Here is an 18,302-nt window from a genome sequence, read left to right on the forward strand (position 1 = left end):
AGAGAGGAGACAGCAGCTTCTGTCCCCAGGGAAGATGGACAACTCCAGTCCTTCTTACTCTCTCCTCCATTCCAGGGGTAACTGCTTCATTCTGGGCACTCAGAATCTCAGATCTGAGGGGGTGGGGAACTGGACAGATCTGAAGGGATCTTCTAAACTTATCCCCTTCATTTTACAGATGAGCAAACTGTAGCCCAAAGAGGGTTCGTGACTCACCCAGGGTCACACAAGGGAAGAGAGAACAGCACTGGGTGTATATAAAAGTGCTTAACACAGCAGCTCATAGCTGTATTTCTGGCCCTGAACCTAAGCGCAGTCCAAATGGGTATTTAATAATCCTTAGAACAATGCTGTTCATCCCACAAGCTGCCAGTCTAAAAATGGCCTTGTCTAATTGCCATGGTTTCAGGATTAATTGCTTGCCCCAGTCTGTTCCAAGGGAATATATATATATTTGGATATTATGCCATCGAATAGACTTATGCGCTATAGGCAAAAGACTGCCATAAAAGGGTGTGAACATTTAAAACAAATTAGTACTGATACTTTTAGTTCAGTACCTCTCACTTTAACCACCAGTTCAGGCAGCAAACCTCTCTGGGATTCTAGTCCCAACATGGGCCAGACACTGTAGAGTTTCCAGCTGCTCAGGCATTTTTTTTTTTTATCATCTTCTTAGGAATATTGTATTCTGTTTGGGTATGAAGAATCAGGCAAAAACTCTGGGAAGCCTACAATACAATATAAGTGTCTGTGTTCCAGTTGCTAAGCTTTATTTATTTACTCAACAACGGTTTATTGAGTGGCATGCCCTGAGCCTGGGTACATAGTAGGTTCTGCATGAGTGGATATTAGTTTGAATCAGCTACCTGTAAAGGTGTAAAGCTACCTGTAAAGGGTGAAGCCAGATATGATGAACTGATTTGATGAACTGAAAGCACCTGTAGAAACTTAAACTAAATAGTCGTGATATTGCCCATCATTATCTGAGCACCTACTATGTGCCTAAGCGTGGTGCCAGATGATTTAAATGCATGCTCTCATTTAACCCGCACAACGGCTCTAGGAGTATCATTTTCCCTGTATGGTAGATGAAGTCCATGTAACCAACCCAAGCTCTGCACACCTCAGAAGCTGCCAGAGTGGCATGTCCTTCTTTAGTCCCCCCTCACCTCCACTCCTTAATTCTTGCCCTTGTCACCTGTGCTGTTTGATGAGTCCTGAGCCAGGGCTCCGAGCATCCTCATGAGTTTTCTTCCTCTCTGTCTGACAGACTCCTGCAACTCCAGGTGATGCCTTTATCCCGTCTTCATCTCAGACACTTCCAACAAGTGCAGACATGTTTGGATCTGTACCTTTCGGCACTGCTGCTGTACCCTCAGGTAAGCCCTCTTCAGCCAGCTGCCCTTCCGTCAGCCTCAACTTATCAAGAGAGAGAAATGGTTGACAGAACCAGCTGCCAGATGATGCCCAAACATCTTTTGAACCTCTGTTCTCGTCTTTTGACTCTCAAGGTGACATTGAGAAGCTACGCTCGTAGAGGGTATAAGGTTCTGGTGTGATGCTGGCTGGGATTCATGATGTCTCGCAACTGGAAAGTTCAAGATTCCAGGCTACTGAGGTGTATAACTTTGGGGAGCTCGGTGCACACTGAGCCATACAAATCAGTGCGAGTCCATTTCCTCCTGTCCACCTCAGCCAGGGGGAGAGGAAGGCAGAGAGGTGGGATGTTCCCTACAAATAGGAGAGCCTGCACGGCTGCTGCAAACTGCAAATAGTGAAGTCGGAGGGGTGGGGACTCCGTGATTTAGACAGTGTTGGTTCTCTTTTCCAAATATTCTTTAAAACATATATACTGCTTTTACAACACAGAAATATAAATATATATATATAACTTATTTCAGGTGAGTTACAAGTCTGTGGGATTTCCAGGCCTCTTATGTTGTCTTCATGTCACCAAGCCCTCCATGTAGCCAGGTCTCCTTGGAAATGACCAAAGGTGGTATTAGTTCTACCTTTTATCTACCTGAGAGCCCTAAAGAGGTTTTTTTTGTTCTTTTTTAACTACATATTTGGAATCTGTAGTTTCATCTTTCTTTCTCTGCTTTATCCTTCTTAACGGCAAATAGAGTTTGAATATTTTAGATTACAAATCTTCTTGTGTTCTTTCTATAAATAATCATTTTAATTGCATAATATTAGAAACAAATTCTTTCCACCAAATATAAACCTTGCTTTTATTCAAAGCAAATTAAAAATTCATACCCTGTGTTGAGAAAGGTCAGAGCTATTCTTCACAAGTCAAGGGATCATTCTGAACTTTTAGAAGCAACAGAGCTTGGCAACCAGCAGATCTAACTTGTAGTTTGGAGTCTCCAGGTACCCTGGAAGTATATTTAATTGCTAAGCTTCCCAGTCAAGTCTGCACACCTTCCTTCCCATCTCTAAAATGGAATGGCAGTGATGACTAAGTGTCCTTACCTAAAAGAGGATATTAAAATCTCCGTGGGAATACTATAGTGATATATGTCATTTAAATTAAGAATGCAATTTTCAAATAAAAACGTACCACTCTCTTCTGCAGTCAGTTTCTGTTCAGAATACCCATGCTTTTGCCCCATTATGTAATCATTAAAGATGCACTGGGGTGGGTGATAGGAACTGTAGGCACCAAACTTACCAAATTTGCAGGCATCGTCATTCCACAGATATACGCTGAGTATCTACGACGTGCTGGATCCTGTCCTAGGTGTTGGGGTGCATCCATGAATGCAATCGAGACCCAGCCCACAGCAACCTTACCTTCCGCTCAGGACACAGGCAGTAAACATCAAGATAAGTGACTGTGCAAAATGTTAGAAAATATGATTGGTGTGGGAAAGACACACTGTAGAACAGAGTGGAGGAGAGTTGGAGTCCCAGGGCAGAGGGCGGTTCTAAGTGGCAGGTTGTGGACAGGAAGGGGCTCTGCAGAGGTGACATGTGAAGAGTCTGGAAGGGGGGAGGCAGGGAGCTGGCCAGTGTCAGGCTGACCATAGTCCAGGCCAGGGAGTGACTCGGCCCCTCCAGAGCTCCATTCCCTTATCTGCGAATGACAGATGGGACCGGGGGCCATCTCGCATCTCTCCCAGCCCTGACATTCGAGTAAAAGCGCCCCGAGGACCCCCTGTGCCCGACCCCACACCGGTCTCGTTCTTCTCAGCCTGTGCCACGTCAGGGTCTTTGAAGACCCGGATGTTACTTTTGCTAGTTGACCGGCCACTGGGTGAGTCACTTCCTCACATCCAGACTCAGTTTCCTCAGCCGTTTAAAAAAAAAAAAAAAACTAATAGATTTACTCCAAGATTTCAGTTTTCAATGCATGGGTTTCAAAGTAATTCAAATCAACATATTTTTGCCCTGTTTAAAGCTTGTGAAATGCTGCGGAGCACAGCTAGCTTCAGTTGTTGAACCTCCTACCCTTTTCTTGCCTTAACGGATGTTAAAAATCTGTATAGCTCCTGAATATCCATCTACCTGTCACTGATTGTCCAGCTAGGAAGAAAGAGAATGCGAAATGAACTAGGTTACACAGACCCAGTGGAAAGACAGCTGGGGACTTTTTAATCCAACCAGCAGTGTTTGATTCTGGCTCCGCCGTTTATTTATAGACCTTAGGCTCCTGGGCAAATGACTTAACCTGTCAGAGCTGGAGTTACTTCATCTTCATAACTGGGTTAAAAAGAATACTTACCTTGCAACAGTATCATACAAATTAAATCAGAAAATAAAGCCAAGTGCCTTGAAAAATGCTGGCACGTCATAGCTACTCAGTGTGGGAACTGCTATTATAATCGTTATTTCTCTGATTTCTAATGTAGAAGGAACTATGACTTATCCTACCTGTACTTTCTTTTGCCTTCTTGGACTGTATGTGTAGTTGTATATTTATTTGTATATGTGTGTATATATACACATATGTATACCCGTGCATATGCATATATGCAGAGAAAACACATTCACTCAGGTGCCATGCATGTGATGTAATGAAGTTTAGGTCTTTGGCCTCTTGACTTTTGGGGTGAAAGGTGGCCTGGGTGGTGCAGAGAGTGTGTACTGTATAAATACGGACTCTGCCGCCTACCAGCTATGTAATTCTCAGCTAAATCTCTTCTGAACCTTAGGAAACATATCTGTAACACTGGGATGACAATAATTCTTCCACATAGCACTGCTATAAGGGTTACATGAATTAATCCATGTAGTAAAATACTTGAAACACTGCCTGGCAGCGTGTATGTAATCGACCGTTCCACACAGGTCTACTCCCGGGTTCATCAGGAGACCTGGCTCTGCCATTCTTAAGCTGTGTCCTAAGCTCTCCCCTCTTGAAGCGGCAGTTTCTCATATACAGATTAAAGAAATAGCAATGACAGCAACCCCAGAGGCTCGTGGTAAGGATCCATTCCATAAAAATGTCAGGTCCACTAAAGCAGAGATTTTTTACTGTTTTGCTCTTTGCTGCATCTCCAGAGACTGGAACCATACCTGGCACCCAATACAAATATTTTTAAATGAATCAGTCAGTCATGTGAGATAGTGTGGATAGGAGGTGCCATGTAAGTTGCAAAGTTTTGTATAAATGTTAGATGGTACTCCCTGGATTTCAGGGAGTTTTTCTTATATTTAATCCGCTTTATATTTCCTCTCCCCCCATCCAAATATTGGGGGTATCCCCAGGTGCCAGCATCTGGTTTCAAATTGCAGTTTTCAACACTTTAAAAAGTCTGACTGCAAGGCAGTAATGCAGGTGTTTCCTTTCACTTCACAGCAAGGAGATTTATGATTGATCTGGACTCCGTGGCATAACCAGATGCTCCTTGCCACCTCCTCCCTCTACTATTGAGCATTAATGAGTAAACAACTAGTAAGCTGTTAAGTGGTTACAGTGCCAGCCCCCACATGGCTCCCCTTGTCCAGAGATATCACAGCCCTGCCACAAAGATGTCCCGTTATACACGTGTGGACCCACATGACACCATGTGACCAGAGAGCTTTAACTCACAGGCCACAGACCTAGGGAACACCCAGGCTGCAGGGATGCCCCACCACCACCACCACCAGGAAAGGAGAATGAGACCTGCAAGCTCCTAGACATGATACCCAATTAGCCTATGCTGTCTTTTTTTCTTTGAATATTGTACTTTGGTCTGGAGCAGATGGCACAAAGCCAGAGAGACATGCTAATAGCTCTCTCCAGAAAAGTATGCACAGCCCATCTGTTAGTTCCTTTTGAAAAAAAAGAAGGTGAAAGGAAAAAACCTGCCGCTAATAGTCAAATCATCAGAGATCCCAGCACTTATGGATCTTGGAATTTAATCATACACTTGGAAAAATGCAGTGAAGGCATTTATTCTGCTATGAATTGTTCATCTTCATATAGTGCCTTTATCCAGTCTCAGGCATTTATGGAGCACCAGATATGTGCCCGGAATTATGCTAGACACAGAGGAAAGAGAGACAATCAAGGGTCCCTGTCAGCAGGTGGTAACTAGTCTGCCATGAGAAGGCACAATAACCAGGCAATAACAGAGCCACATGGCTCGTTATAGAGCCACATGGCTCATTATAGAGGTGAGCTCAGAGGTCTGAGAAGGCTCAGAGAAGGGGAACCAGCTCAGCCTAGAGCCTAGCAGGGAAGGCTTCCAGCAGAGTTGAGTCAAAGCTGAGTCTTCAAAAGCATGGAAGGATTAGCCACCAGAAGAAGTCAGGGGGTTGGCTTGCTTGGCAGATGGACCAGCAGAGACCAGGGAGGGCAGGTTGGGCATTGTTTGCAGTGACTGGGGGGAAAAGTGGAGTGATGATAGCAATTGAAGATGGCGATGGAAAGGTGAAGCAAAGGGGCCTCCCAAGGGTTCATAAGCCAAGCTTAGAAATCTGAGCCTTAGAGTCAAGACATTGAAGCCCCACGTTTGCATTTTTAAACAGTCCTCTCGTGGCAAGGAAGAGGGTGGGAGGAAAGAAGAGCAAAACTGGATGCTGGGAGACCTGCATGGAGGCCGAATTCTTCCCGTGCGTTCACCAGAAGGTGGCCAGGGTTGGGGTGTTTGCAAGATCCATTGGCAGCTCTCTCCCCGATCAGACCCAGTGCCCCCTTTTTGTAACAAATACATATCTTCTTTAATGTCTTGAAATGAAATTCATAGATAATCTAGCTCCTACCTACACAGTTTTTCAAAACTCAATATGGTGCCCTAGCTGTAATATAAGGAGGAATTACAAAAAAGTTCATTTATGCTGAAGACATATGTATATCAGTAAGGAAACACCCAGGCACAGCCACACTAGATGACATAATAAGTACCTATAAATAGAATCACTCACTGAGTGCCACTGCCCCAAACACAGAGTGGCAACAGGAGTGTCATGTTAGTGGCTCAAGCACCATGAGATGCATTCTTGTCAGGGACTATGATTTCTCAAAAGTGTGGACAACTCTGACAATGTTCCAAACAAAGCAAAGTATAATCTTCCCATGGTATACACAGTTGTTACTTTTCTAGAAAACTAAGCATATTAAAACTATGCAACGAAAACTTTGATTTTCCATGTAACTCAAAGCCATTTCTAGGTACAGATAATCAGAAACAGGATGTGGGGTAGTTCTTTGTTGGGTGCGTTTGCCTTACCAGATGTCTAGCATGGGTGCACAAGGCTGGTAAATACCTCCAGTCATCGAGACAGCCGGTCACTCTTTAGGGGGTGGTACAACTCCCAGTAAGAACCCCTGTGCCACATCAAAGTAAACCAGAAAAGGACAACAAAGTTGGAGAAGTCTTTATCTGTCAGTGGTAACAAGTCACTGGATTATCCAGCGATGAGTGAGGCAAAGTAAGCAAGTTTCAACATTTAAATGTTAGCACCAATGCCTCTTTACCCCACTTATTTCAGTGAAGTTTGTCTAGCATAATCTTATAAGGTCAGTCTCTTGTTTGTTCATACCCCTGCCTCATTTCAAAACGTTCAGTGCTGTCAGTGAATCACTAGAAGCTGAGGTCGTGTATCTGCCCCCGCTGGAGCTTCTCTCTGAGACGGTGTGGCATGAATGGTACAATGTACACCTTGTGATACACTGGTCTGGCTTTGAATGTTGGCTCTACTCCTTGTCAATCTAAAAGGGAGGCTGCTGTGTCCACATCCAGGGAGTTGAAGGGCAGATGGCTCTGAGAAGCCACAGACCAGAGCCTGAGCGAGGCACTCTGCACAGGATTTCTCTTGTGCTCACAAGAGTCATTGCTATGACCCAAGACATGGCCAGTGCCACGGTGCCTGCCCGTTGTCCCCTTGGAGTTTGCTGGAGTACCATGCATCCACCCCTCTACTTCTGGTCTCATCACCACTGTACCTGCAGATTCCTTCAGACAGCCATAAAAATGCTGGTTTGGGGAGGCCAGGTAAAGCTAGCTTTCCTGCTCTCTGCTCTGCTCAGCCTCAATATTTGTCTCCCAGGATCAACTATATGTGCATGTTGCCACTGTGCCCTGAGAAGGGTAGAGAATGCTGGTAGGATGGGGAACACCAGAACTCTGAGCCTGCAGTGGGCTATACCATTCCAGTGGCTAGTCTGGGCCCACTGAACATACTAAGATCAGGAATGGGTCATGGACATCTGGGTGAGGCAGTGTGGCATAGAGGAAGGAACGCTGGCTTTGGGGACAGATGTCCTCAGATCAACTGCTGATCCCACCTCTGGCCAACTGTGTGACCCCGAGCAAGTTTTCTCCTCTCTGAGCACCATTGTCCTCATCCCTAAAATAGGGGTAATAATACCTGGCCTGCAGGGATTTTGTGAAGATGTAAAGCACCTAGCATAGTACCTGGCGTGCTGTGCCCATTTAATAAATGGAAATTATTACTGTTACTATTATGATTATAATGTTTTATTTGTACCCCTAGTCAAAAATGCATATATTTCACCTAAAAGAAATAACGCAGCAAATGGTTGTCGTGGTAGTAGGTATCAATGCACCCTCTGGAGTTTTGCAGTGCTCAACCTGTATCACTGTCCAGAGTGGACAATAACCTCTGTTTGTCTAGTTTCTAAAACTACAATGAGAATAAAACATATAGCTATCATTCTTTGCATATCAGTTATATATCAACCAAGGTACTAAATACTTTATAGGCACTATCTCTGATTAAAATCGTAATACTAATAGCTAACATTTGCTGAATGCTTACTCTGTGCCAAGCGTAGCACTCAACACCTTAAATATATAATCTCGATTAATCTGCAGACTAACCCAATGAGACTGAATATACCTTATGCCCATTTTACAGGTAAAGAAGGCCGTAGAGAGGGTAAGAAGCTCTTCCTAAATTACAAAGATAAGGAGTGGCAGTCTGACTTTTAACCTAGACCTCTAAAACTCCAAAACGGTTAGAAGGAAGGTGTTATAACCTGGCTTTGCAACAAAGAGTCTGAATCTTAGAGAGCTTAAGGATGTGTGAATCTTAGAGAGCTTAAGGATGTGTGAATGCCCTAGTCTAGGAAGAAGGGAGATGAGTTTCAGAGCCAGGTGTGCATGGTCCCTAGTCCTCTGCCCTATCTGCTGAGATACCCATGACTGTGAGATTCCAGAAGCTAACTGTAGCAATATTATTATTATTATTATCCCTAAGTTTACTGCATAGCTTGTTCCCTCACTCATTGTAGTTTCTGCTTACGAATTATCTCTTCCCTAAGGTTTTCCCTTATCACTTCTCCCAGCTACCACCCCCACCCCCACCCCCATCTAAAACAGCACCTCTAATCCCTCCCTATCTCCACCCCCCCCACACCTACTTTATTTTTCTCCATATCACCTATCCCAACCTCCCCTTTTATTTGTATCTATTTGGTCTTCTGCGTGTTTGTTTTCTGTCTCCATCCACTACCAGGGAGGCTCTATGAGAGTAGGGACTTTTGTCTCCACCTGTGCAGCCCAGGTTCCTAGCAGTTAGTAGGATGCACCATACATTGTTGTCAGACTACGTGAATCAGTAAATTGTTCTCTCACAGGATGCCTGACTTCATTCTCGCCCTTTCAGGTTATGTCGCCATGGGCGCCGTCCTCCCGTCCTTCTGGGGCCAGCAGCCCCTCGTCCAACAGCAGATTGCCATGGGTGCTCAGCCACCAGTCGCTCAGGTGATGCCGGGGGCTCAGCCCATCGCATGGGGCCAGCCGGGTCTCTTCCCTGCCACCCAGCCGCCCTGGCCAGCTGTTGCCGGGCAGTTTCCGCCAGCCGCCTTCATGCCCACACAAACTGTTATGCCTTTGCCAGCCGCCATGTTCCAAGGTCCCCTCACCCCTCTCGCCACCGTCCCAGCCACGAGTGACTCCGCCAGGTCAAGTCCGCAGACCGACAAGTCCAGGCAGAAAATGGGGAAGGAAATGTTCAAGGATTTCCAGATGGCCCAGCCTCCCCCCGTGCCCTCCCGCAAACCCGACCAACCCTCCCTCACCTGTACTTCAGAGGCCTTCTCCAGTTACTTCAACAAAGTCGGTGTGGCACAGGATACAGAGGACTGCGATGACTTTGACATCTCCCAGTTGAATTTGACCCCTGTGACTTCTACTACACCATCAACCAATTCACGTGAGTGCCTTCCTTCGGGACGTAGAACCCAGTGAGTGTGATGCCTCATTTCCACAGTCAGACAACTCATCTGAGTTACATTCAACCAGCTTCTTTGTTGACATTACTTCTAATAATGATAATAGCTACCAATCATGAATACCAATTATGACCCGTGTACCTTCTCTAAATGCTTTATATTTATTAATGTCAATACTCACAGCAAGGCTTATGATAAGTTTCGTTAGACTTGTTTTGAATGAAGGTTGGGTTCAAAACCAATAGATGAGGGTGGGCCATGGTGGCTCAGCAGGCAAGAGTGCTTGCCTGCCATGCCAGAGGACCCGAGTTCGATTCCCAGTGCCTGCCCATGTAAAAAATAAAAAAAGAAAAAGAAAAAATAAATAAATAAATATGTATTAAAAAAAAAAACAATAGACGAGTGACAGAATCTAATACTAGCCTGTTAGTTTTGTACCATGTCCGCTACCTCTTATGTTTTTCTTCACTTGCCCATTCATGCATTCATTCATTCATTCATGTATATCCAGCTTGAACACACAGAGTTTGATAAGGCTTATTGAGATAAAGATGAATGGTGAATATAAATTTAGAACAAGGGAAAAATTAGAATAGAAAAGTTAAGATGAACAGAAAACCTAGAAGAGAGTGCAGTCATAAGGTCTCATACCACTATAACAGTTGAGTCATATTCAGGCTCAGAGATTCTGGTAGTCAAAGGGAAAAAGTTGGTGTCACAGAAAGTTCTAGATTGGGAACTTGGAGATTAGTTTTTTTGTTTTTTGTTTTTTGTTTTTTTACTTAGTAGTCGTGTGCCTTTGGTCAAGTCATTTTATTTCTAGGAGCCTCAATTTCCTTATCAGCCTAAGGCTAAGGTCATTAAAATGATTCAATGATACATGTACTAAAGCATTGTATACCTCATAAAGTTTTAAGTATTATTATCATCATTCCTATCTCATATTAAGTGGTTTTGTGCAGGAATCCTGGACCAGGATTCCAGTCTTGGCTTCTGTTCTACAAGCTGTGTCTTTAGGCAAGCGTGTGTCATGTCTGAGACTCAGTTATATCATCGGTAAAAGAAGAAAATTGGCTTGGATGGTTGAGCAGCATGCCTCCTTCTCATTCCAGCATTCAGTGATTCTACCTCAGATCACTTTTCTACTCGAAACGTCTGGAAAACAGTAACCTTGCAGCCAAATTAGAATCCAGATACAATTGAGTGTGCATATGCTTGATTGACACAATTCAGGGAAGGTTTTCTGGTGACTCAGCCTGTGCCTTGACAGCTGATAAGGAGAAAGAAAAGGCTCATGGTACAGTGAGTTTGGCGTTTTCATTACTGTCACAGATGATACGGATCACTGCATGGCCAATACCACGAATTGTCAAAAATTCTAATGTTAACACAATTAGATTGTGTCATTTCAGCTGGGTTTGGAATCCTATTCTGAAAATGAATGCCTCCTATGTGTGTAAACAACCTTTTTCTGCTCAGGCTAAATGATCTACATAGTGGGGCATCTCTATTAACTCTAACTCATAGGTTTGCAATGAGGAATGATGAGGAAAACATGAAATGCTGGTGAAATGACAGGCATGCATAAATAAGCAAGCAGCTTTTTAAAAGCAAGCATCTGTCTCTCAGTGGACTTGTGTGCCAGCTACAAATTAAAGAGGGAAACTTAAGCTCTCTGAGGGCAGGGAATATATCTTAATCATTTCTGCACCTCTCCTATTAGCATAATGCCAAGCACATGGAAGGCATTTGGGAAAAGGATAGTAAATGAACCGAAGGAGACAAAGACCACTCAGTTACTGCTGTGATTTAGAGCACAGTGTGACAGACCACCTTGACACTATTGACATTTGGGGCCAGATAATTCTTTGTTGTGGGGGCTGTCCCCTGCATTGTAGGATATTTAGCAGCAACACTGTCCTCTACACGCACGATGCCAGTAGCAACCCTCTCCCAAGTCATAACAATCAAAAATTATTCCAGATATTGCCAAATATCCTCTGGGGATGAAATCACCCCAGTTTGAGAATCAGTTTTAGAGTATAGAGGAATTTGTTTTAAAGGTGAAAGACACTTAGATAAAAGAAACTCACGAGTTATGCTTCCCGTTGATTTCATCAGATAAATATGAGCAGTACATCTGTCAGAATTGGCAGCTCCACCTGGGTTCTCGGCCTGTAGTTTGCAATAAGCCACTTCAAATACAATTCAGAATCCATTTAAGCTAACATTTATTAAACACCTACCACACATCAGTCTTTTCATATCTCACTGAAACCCACTATGACCAGTTTGTTCAAGAATCATCTCATGAAACAAAACATACTTGCTTTTAAATTTAAGGAAATGTCTTTTATTTTAAAGAAAATGTGTGAAACTATTGTTTATATCCTCTTATCCATCAGTATGCCCTTCAGAATGTTTAGAGTGGAAGATTGGTTGGATCAAAAGTCTCAAAGAAAAACTGAAAAACACAATTGTACTGGAAAGCATCAGGGAGAGCTGGATTAAATTCTAGTGCTGCTATTTCATAGCTGTGCTAACTGTGAGCAAGTCACTTCACCTCTCGGAGCTGTAGTGCCTTCCTCTGAAAGAAAAAAGAAAATCGATATAGTAACACCTTGCAGTGTTGTATTAGGGAGCACGATGAATGAGAAGTGCCTAGCCCAGTGTCTGACTCACTGGCACCCAATCAATAACCTCATCTTTCTAAAACAGAGATTCATCAGAATCAAAGATCTTCATCAAGCTCTATAATTATTCAGTGCCTGCAAAACAACCAGATTTTCTAAATTCTGACAAGTTAAAACAGAGAGAACTTATCAGTGGTATTTGAAATTTGGCTACTAAATCAAGCCATGCCATCCTCTCACTTGGGGCTGAGCCAGTGACTGGTATTTTCAATGCCAAATAACAAATGATTGAAAAAGAGTAGTTTCAAATGGCGTACTTTGTTGTAAATCTCTGGAACAAATGAGATGAGGAAGATGTGGGAAGGTCAGTCCAGCAAATGCAGATCCATGCACTATGAGGAATAAAGTGCCACCTGTAAATTTGCAATCAGGTACATTCATTTTCAGAGATCACCTACTTTCCTTCATCCTCCAAGGCCACAGTGCACTGGGAAAAGACCTGAGACACTTTTTCTTAATTCACCAAGTGTTCATTGAATATCTGCTGTGTGTCAGAATTCAAAGCCTGGTTCTACCAGTTGCTGGCTATGTAAGCAATTTAGCAACCTTCACTTGCCTTTTCTGTAGAATGGGGACAGGCCCTACTCAGAGTCTTTATGAGGAATAGAGCTAGCACCTGTAAAATTTTAAACTGTGTTTGACACCTAGAAGGCATTCAATGGATATCCCTGCCCTCTGGTCTATTTACTTTTATTAAAATGCTCTTATGAGAACATTCTCGTTGCTCCAAAAAAATATTTTAAATTATAAGAAAGAGAGAAGAAAGAACACTGCAGCTCAGTGGCTCTCAAACTTGAGTGTGCCTGAGAATCACCTGGAAAGTTTCTTAAAACCCCAAGATTCTGATTCAGTAGGTCTAGGTAGGGCATGAGAATTTGCATTTCTGATGAGTTCCCGGATGATGTGGATGATGCTGGTCCAGGGACCAGCCCTTGAGCACCACTGCCTTCCGTCAGCATGGATGACCTCTTTCCATATGACCAAGTGTGTAAAGAGGATGAGATACAGCTGCACAAGGGAGCAATTCGAATGTGACGTGATTGAAAGAGGAGTGCTATGAATTGACTCATAATATTACCAGATCCCTGAGGTTTCTGTGGGGTAAATGGGTGCAGCCAGTCACTTAAGATACTTCTTCTTTTTGTATGATCTCTGTGTAGCACCAACCCCAGCCCCTAGACAGAGCTCTCCATCCAAATCATCTGCATCCCATGCCAGTGATCCCACTACAGATGACATCTTCGAAGAGGGCTTTGAAAGTCCCAGCAAAAGCGAAGAGCAAGAAGCTGTAAGTGACCAGTTTGTTGTTTCTGTGTCTGCTTTTCCTTAAAATTGAAACTGCCAGCTCTGAACTGGGCAAAGTAGGAGGAAACCTACATGGAAAAGAACGCTGACTCAGATTTGTAAGCTCTGAAGGGGTTGTAAAGGGGCTTTTCTTAATGTCCGCGTGAGTCAGCTGAAAAATGTTGTCCTTTTTTAAGTTGTTGCTGCAAGTTCTTACATTGGTGGGTGTGGCATCCTCTGACTGAAGTTGTTCCTCCTTTGGAATAACTGATTGTATCTGCTCCATGAAAATATGCCCAGCTGTCTTCTATGCTAAACTGTTGAAGAGGGGGAAAAAAGTGTTATCTTCTTGTGTTCTAGCCTGACGGATCACAGGCCTCATCCAACAGCGATCCATTTGGTGAGCCCAGTGGGGAGCCCAGCGGTGATAATATAAGTCCACAGGCCGGTAGCTAGATAGCTCAGGTCTGGGTAGGTATCTCTCCTTTTTAATCTCCTTCATCCTTAAGCCGTCTGCTTTCCCTTGTGCTCATCTTCACTTCTAAAGCCATGTTCCCAGTGTTTGCACTGTCTCTTCTTGCCTGAGTTCTATTACTAATGTTTGCACTCTGTTTCCTTGCCTAAGCCATAGTCCCAATGTTTGCACCATTGTTTCTTGCCTGGTGTCTGTTTTTCACCTTGTTTGTCCGCATGGACACATGGCCTCTGATATATACTGGGAGGTCAGGGTGGGGGTGAGGTGAGGGGAATGGCCATGTGGTTTTATTAATTTTGTATTCTGAATGGGAAGTAATGGCAGACTGAGGCCTGGCCAATATTAACTTAACATAGACATCAGCATTCTGAGATGGACACTTTATGCCCACCCTGATAATTTCTTAGTGAGGTGTGCTTCAGATGCTTTCATCTGTTAAGGAAAGTGTTACTGCATATGCCTACATTCAGCAGATCTAAAGAGGTCACCCATTGCACACAGTGAGAAGCTGGTCTAAGAAGCGAAAAACAAAGCAGTGCTTGAAATAATATTGATTGAGATGTAAGATCGTGGTAGCACTTTTTGTCTAGCCATAAGGGGCCCCTCACCCTTCCCAAAGAGAAAGTGAGATTCAAAGTCCAAAGGTATACAGCATTCACTTCTGAGGCTCTTCTGTTTGCACCTGTGCTACAGCATGTGGTTTGCCACTGAGTCACTTCAGATTCCATCAGCAGCTACTTTGTGAGAGGTGTACTTACATTTACTACAAGTGGCTTTTGGCACTTGAATTTCAATACATCTGATTTGATCGAAAGAAAGAAGAGCTGATGAAGCAAACCTTCTCAGGAGACAGAAGTACACCTTGTTACCCACACATGATTTCTAAGGTCACTCCTTGAAGAATATGTTCAATTTTCAAATACGTTCCTAGTTTTCCATAAATGTGTAGGCCGGCAAGGCCATACCCACAGAGCTTTTTTCAGTCTTGGACAGCATGATCGGACCATTAAAATGGTAAATAGTTTTCACAGTTCAAAAATGGATTCTGAGGCTCAGCATTACTCTCAATCCAAACATAAATTATTTTGACAGTTATTGAAAGCTAATACAGTGTTTTGAAAGTGCGTTTTGTCAATAGATTTTATGATTAAAGAACTTAACATACTGTATATTTTGCCTCATTTTATATCAGTACCATACAATAACACATAATAATATATCATACCACGCAAAAACCATGTAATACCCATTTAAAAATTCAGTCTTACAAAGCTATTTTGGGAGCTGGTGAATGAAAGGCAATATTAATGCTCCAAGAAAAGAGAAAAGTTGAAGATTATGAGCAGACTTCTTGGGAAGATTCCCCATGAGGTTTGCTACCCCTTGCCTGTGTTGTATTTCAACGTGCTCAGCCTTGCCTTGAAAGATTTGATAAATGAACTCAAGGTGACAAGAGCCATTCATCAGGATAACAGCAAACATCATCCTAAAATTGAAGTTCTTCTAGAAAACAAAGATGACTTACACCATTTGCAAATCAATGTATCAAACCCTCATCTTTATGAGCCTGTTCAACTTGAAACAATCATACAAGCTGAACTGTTTCTTGGTGCATCAGCCTGTTCCATGTTTGTTGCTCAATCCAGTACCCCAAGCCACAGTTGAGTTTTGTAAATAGATATAGCATAGTATAGTGGGAATTGCTCAGGATTTGGGACTTGAGTTCAAGTTCCAGCTCAACTACTTAATAGCAGGAAATCTTGGTCAAGAACCATAATTTCTCTGAGTGTTGCTTTCTTCATCTGCTAAATGAATCCATTACATTACCCATTATGTTAATGAAGGGAGTGTATGTCAAGTCTCTAATATGGAGTTGGACATGGGTCTCAGTTTAAACTTAGCTTGTAAATCTAGGTTCTGGAGTAAGACTTCCCAAGCTCTTCAGATTCTGGCTCTACCACTTACTGGCTAATGAGATTTCAAAGTAATTCTTTCTTGTTTTCTTCATTTGAAAAATAGAGATAAAAATAGTACCTGCCTCAGAGGGCTATTGCTTGGACTAAATGAAGTGATATACGTAGAGTTCTTAGCACAGTGTATGGCACATGGAAGGCACCCATTAGATGTTAATTGCCACCATGACCATCATCACCATCAAAATCCCTGCCATCATCATCATCAAACATATCCAATAAATGTTGGTTCCCCACCGTCTTAGATTTTATACATTTAGCCTTTAGATTAAATACATTCTACCATAAGAATCCAGACCATTGACTGGGAGATTTTGTTTTGTACTTTTTATCTTCAGATAATCAGTTTGCCTCAAAACAGATCTTGGAAAAGGAAAAACAAACAAACAAACAAAAAACCCATTTCTTAGCTCTCTGGCTTTCCCTGTCCCATGATCAGGGCAACCCCAGTTTGGGCCTCAGATGTCACCTCTCACTTCCAAAAACTGAGTATTCTCTGATTCTCAATGCAAATCATAGTAGGCACCTCCCAGCACCAAAAGAAGGCTGAACTGTAATCCTCAGTGAAGCAGTTTTCTCCTTTTGAAAGGTTAGCCTGGCACTTTCACAACTCCCTATCAAGAGCTACGTGCCAACATGCCAGTACCAGCCTTGCAGAAATATCTCCTAAAATACCCAAGAGGAAAGTCTAAATGATGTTTTCCATCAACAGCAGCCCAAGCCACATTGGGTCTTCCCCTCTCCATCCCTTTCACCCATCCATTTGACCAGAAATTTCTCCAGGCATCTGGAGAGGCCCAAGGGATACCATGCAGGACTGAGTTATGGCCTTCGCCCTGTTTTCCCCTATGCGTTCACACAGTCGGGAAGTAGGACTCTTTTCTTATCACCTTTGTAACCATTATCTTCAGCCTCTTTTTATCAGAAATGCCCCCGTGGTTCTGAGTAGGTAGAGGTGACATCTGTTCATGAGTTAAGGCTATATTACACCATAGTAGGTGGAGGCATACAGACTCATTCCCCACCAGTGGAAGCTTCAGGCCCAATCTCAAAAAGCATTTCAGTTTCAGCAGTAACAGGAAAGATCTTATTTCACTTTTTTTCCCTACCATCCTGTCTGCGAGAGTCATGCATCTTTGAAAGACTGGGGATAACAGGGGCGAAAGAGAACCAAAACAATATTATAATGGCTGGTGTGGGAATGGCAGGTAATTTATACTTTGCTGATGTGTTCCTGGCACAATGTTAAGGGCAAAATGTTAGCTTTGAGGAGATGAAAGAAAAATGAAAACATTTATTTAGTTAAACTACCAAGTAAATAAACTGCCTATCAAACTTTCCCAGCCATCAAGTAAAGTAGCATCTGGAACAGTGGGAATTGTTTGGTCTGTCTTCCTTAGTAGCACAGATATTGCCATAAATAATAAGTTGTCATTTTTTATACTAATCTTTGTAGTGGGTAGCCAAGACATATAAAGTATTATCTGATGGATTTCTAGTGTTCAAGGGAAAAGAAAAATGCATTTCAGATGGTTTGAAAGGAAGGATCTTTAAAAAACAACAAAAACAGGAGAAATCATAACCAATCCCAAACTCTGAAATCTGTTCTATAACTAATTATTGCACTGTGCTTTGAAATTTATTGCTGTTTTTGTATACATGTTATTTTTCACCAAAAAAAAAGAAAAAAAAGTCAATTGTGATGATAAAAATATATATTCCTTCTAGCCTCCAATGTTCTAGGGAAGCTAGAAGGAAAAATCTGAGATGATAGTATTGTAGCCATGACAAACTCTGGAATCTGCCCTGCTTTTTTCTTTCTTTGCTTTGTTTATATGCTATATTATAAAATAAAAAACTTTTAAAAAAGAAAAAAAAGGGAGAGACAGGAAGAGAGGGAAGCAAATGGGAGGGAGAAAGGGAAGAAAAGAAGCATGTGGAGCCAAGGGTCTTGGGTCTGAATTGCAATAACTACGCAGGAGACCTTAAGCAGGACGTGACCCTCTCAATCCCAGGCCCCTTGTACAGATAAATATGGATAATTATAATAGCTCCCCTGTCCCCCAGGCTGCCCTAGGGTCAGATGAGATCATGAATGCAAAAGGACTTGCATTCAATTCAAAAAAGTACAATTTTATTTAAAAATAAAATTGATACATTTGGGGTTATTACTATTCTGTTTTTAAATAAAGCCAAACAACAGAGCCTTAAAATAAAGCACCGTAAAAACATAAAATAAT

The 18,302-nt window shown here is 42.6% G+C and overlaps 1 protein-coding gene across 6 annotated transcripts in view; it reads left to right on the plus strand.

Annotated features, from left to right (window-relative positions):
* DAB1 (DAB adaptor protein 1) overlaps window positions 1–18,302 on the plus strand; it is a 473,979-nt gene that overhangs the window by 446,595 nt on the left and 9,082 nt on the right. For all 6 annotated transcript variants that reach the window (XM_077149515.1, XM_077149510.1, XM_077149513.1 and 3 more), the window contains 4 exons: window positions 1,274–1,382; window positions 9,070–9,618; window positions 13,491–13,618; window positions 13,975–14,085. In XM_077149515.1, the coding sequence (XP_077005630.1) occupies window positions 1,274–1,382; window positions 9,070–9,618; window positions 13,491–13,618; window positions 13,975–14,070 (882 nt within the window). In that variant the 3' untranslated portion in view covers window positions 14,071–14,085. The remainder of the gene's footprint in view (window positions 1–1,273; window positions 1,383–9,069; window positions 9,619–13,490; window positions 13,619–13,974; window positions 14,086–18,302) is intronic.

Source organism: Tamandua tetradactyla, chromosome 2, assembly GCF_023851605.1.
Source record: "Tamandua tetradactyla isolate mTamTet1 chromosome 2, mTamTet1.pri, whole genome shotgun sequence".
Taxonomy (NCBI): Eukaryota; Metazoa; Chordata; class Mammalia; order Pilosa; family Myrmecophagidae; genus Tamandua; species Tamandua tetradactyla.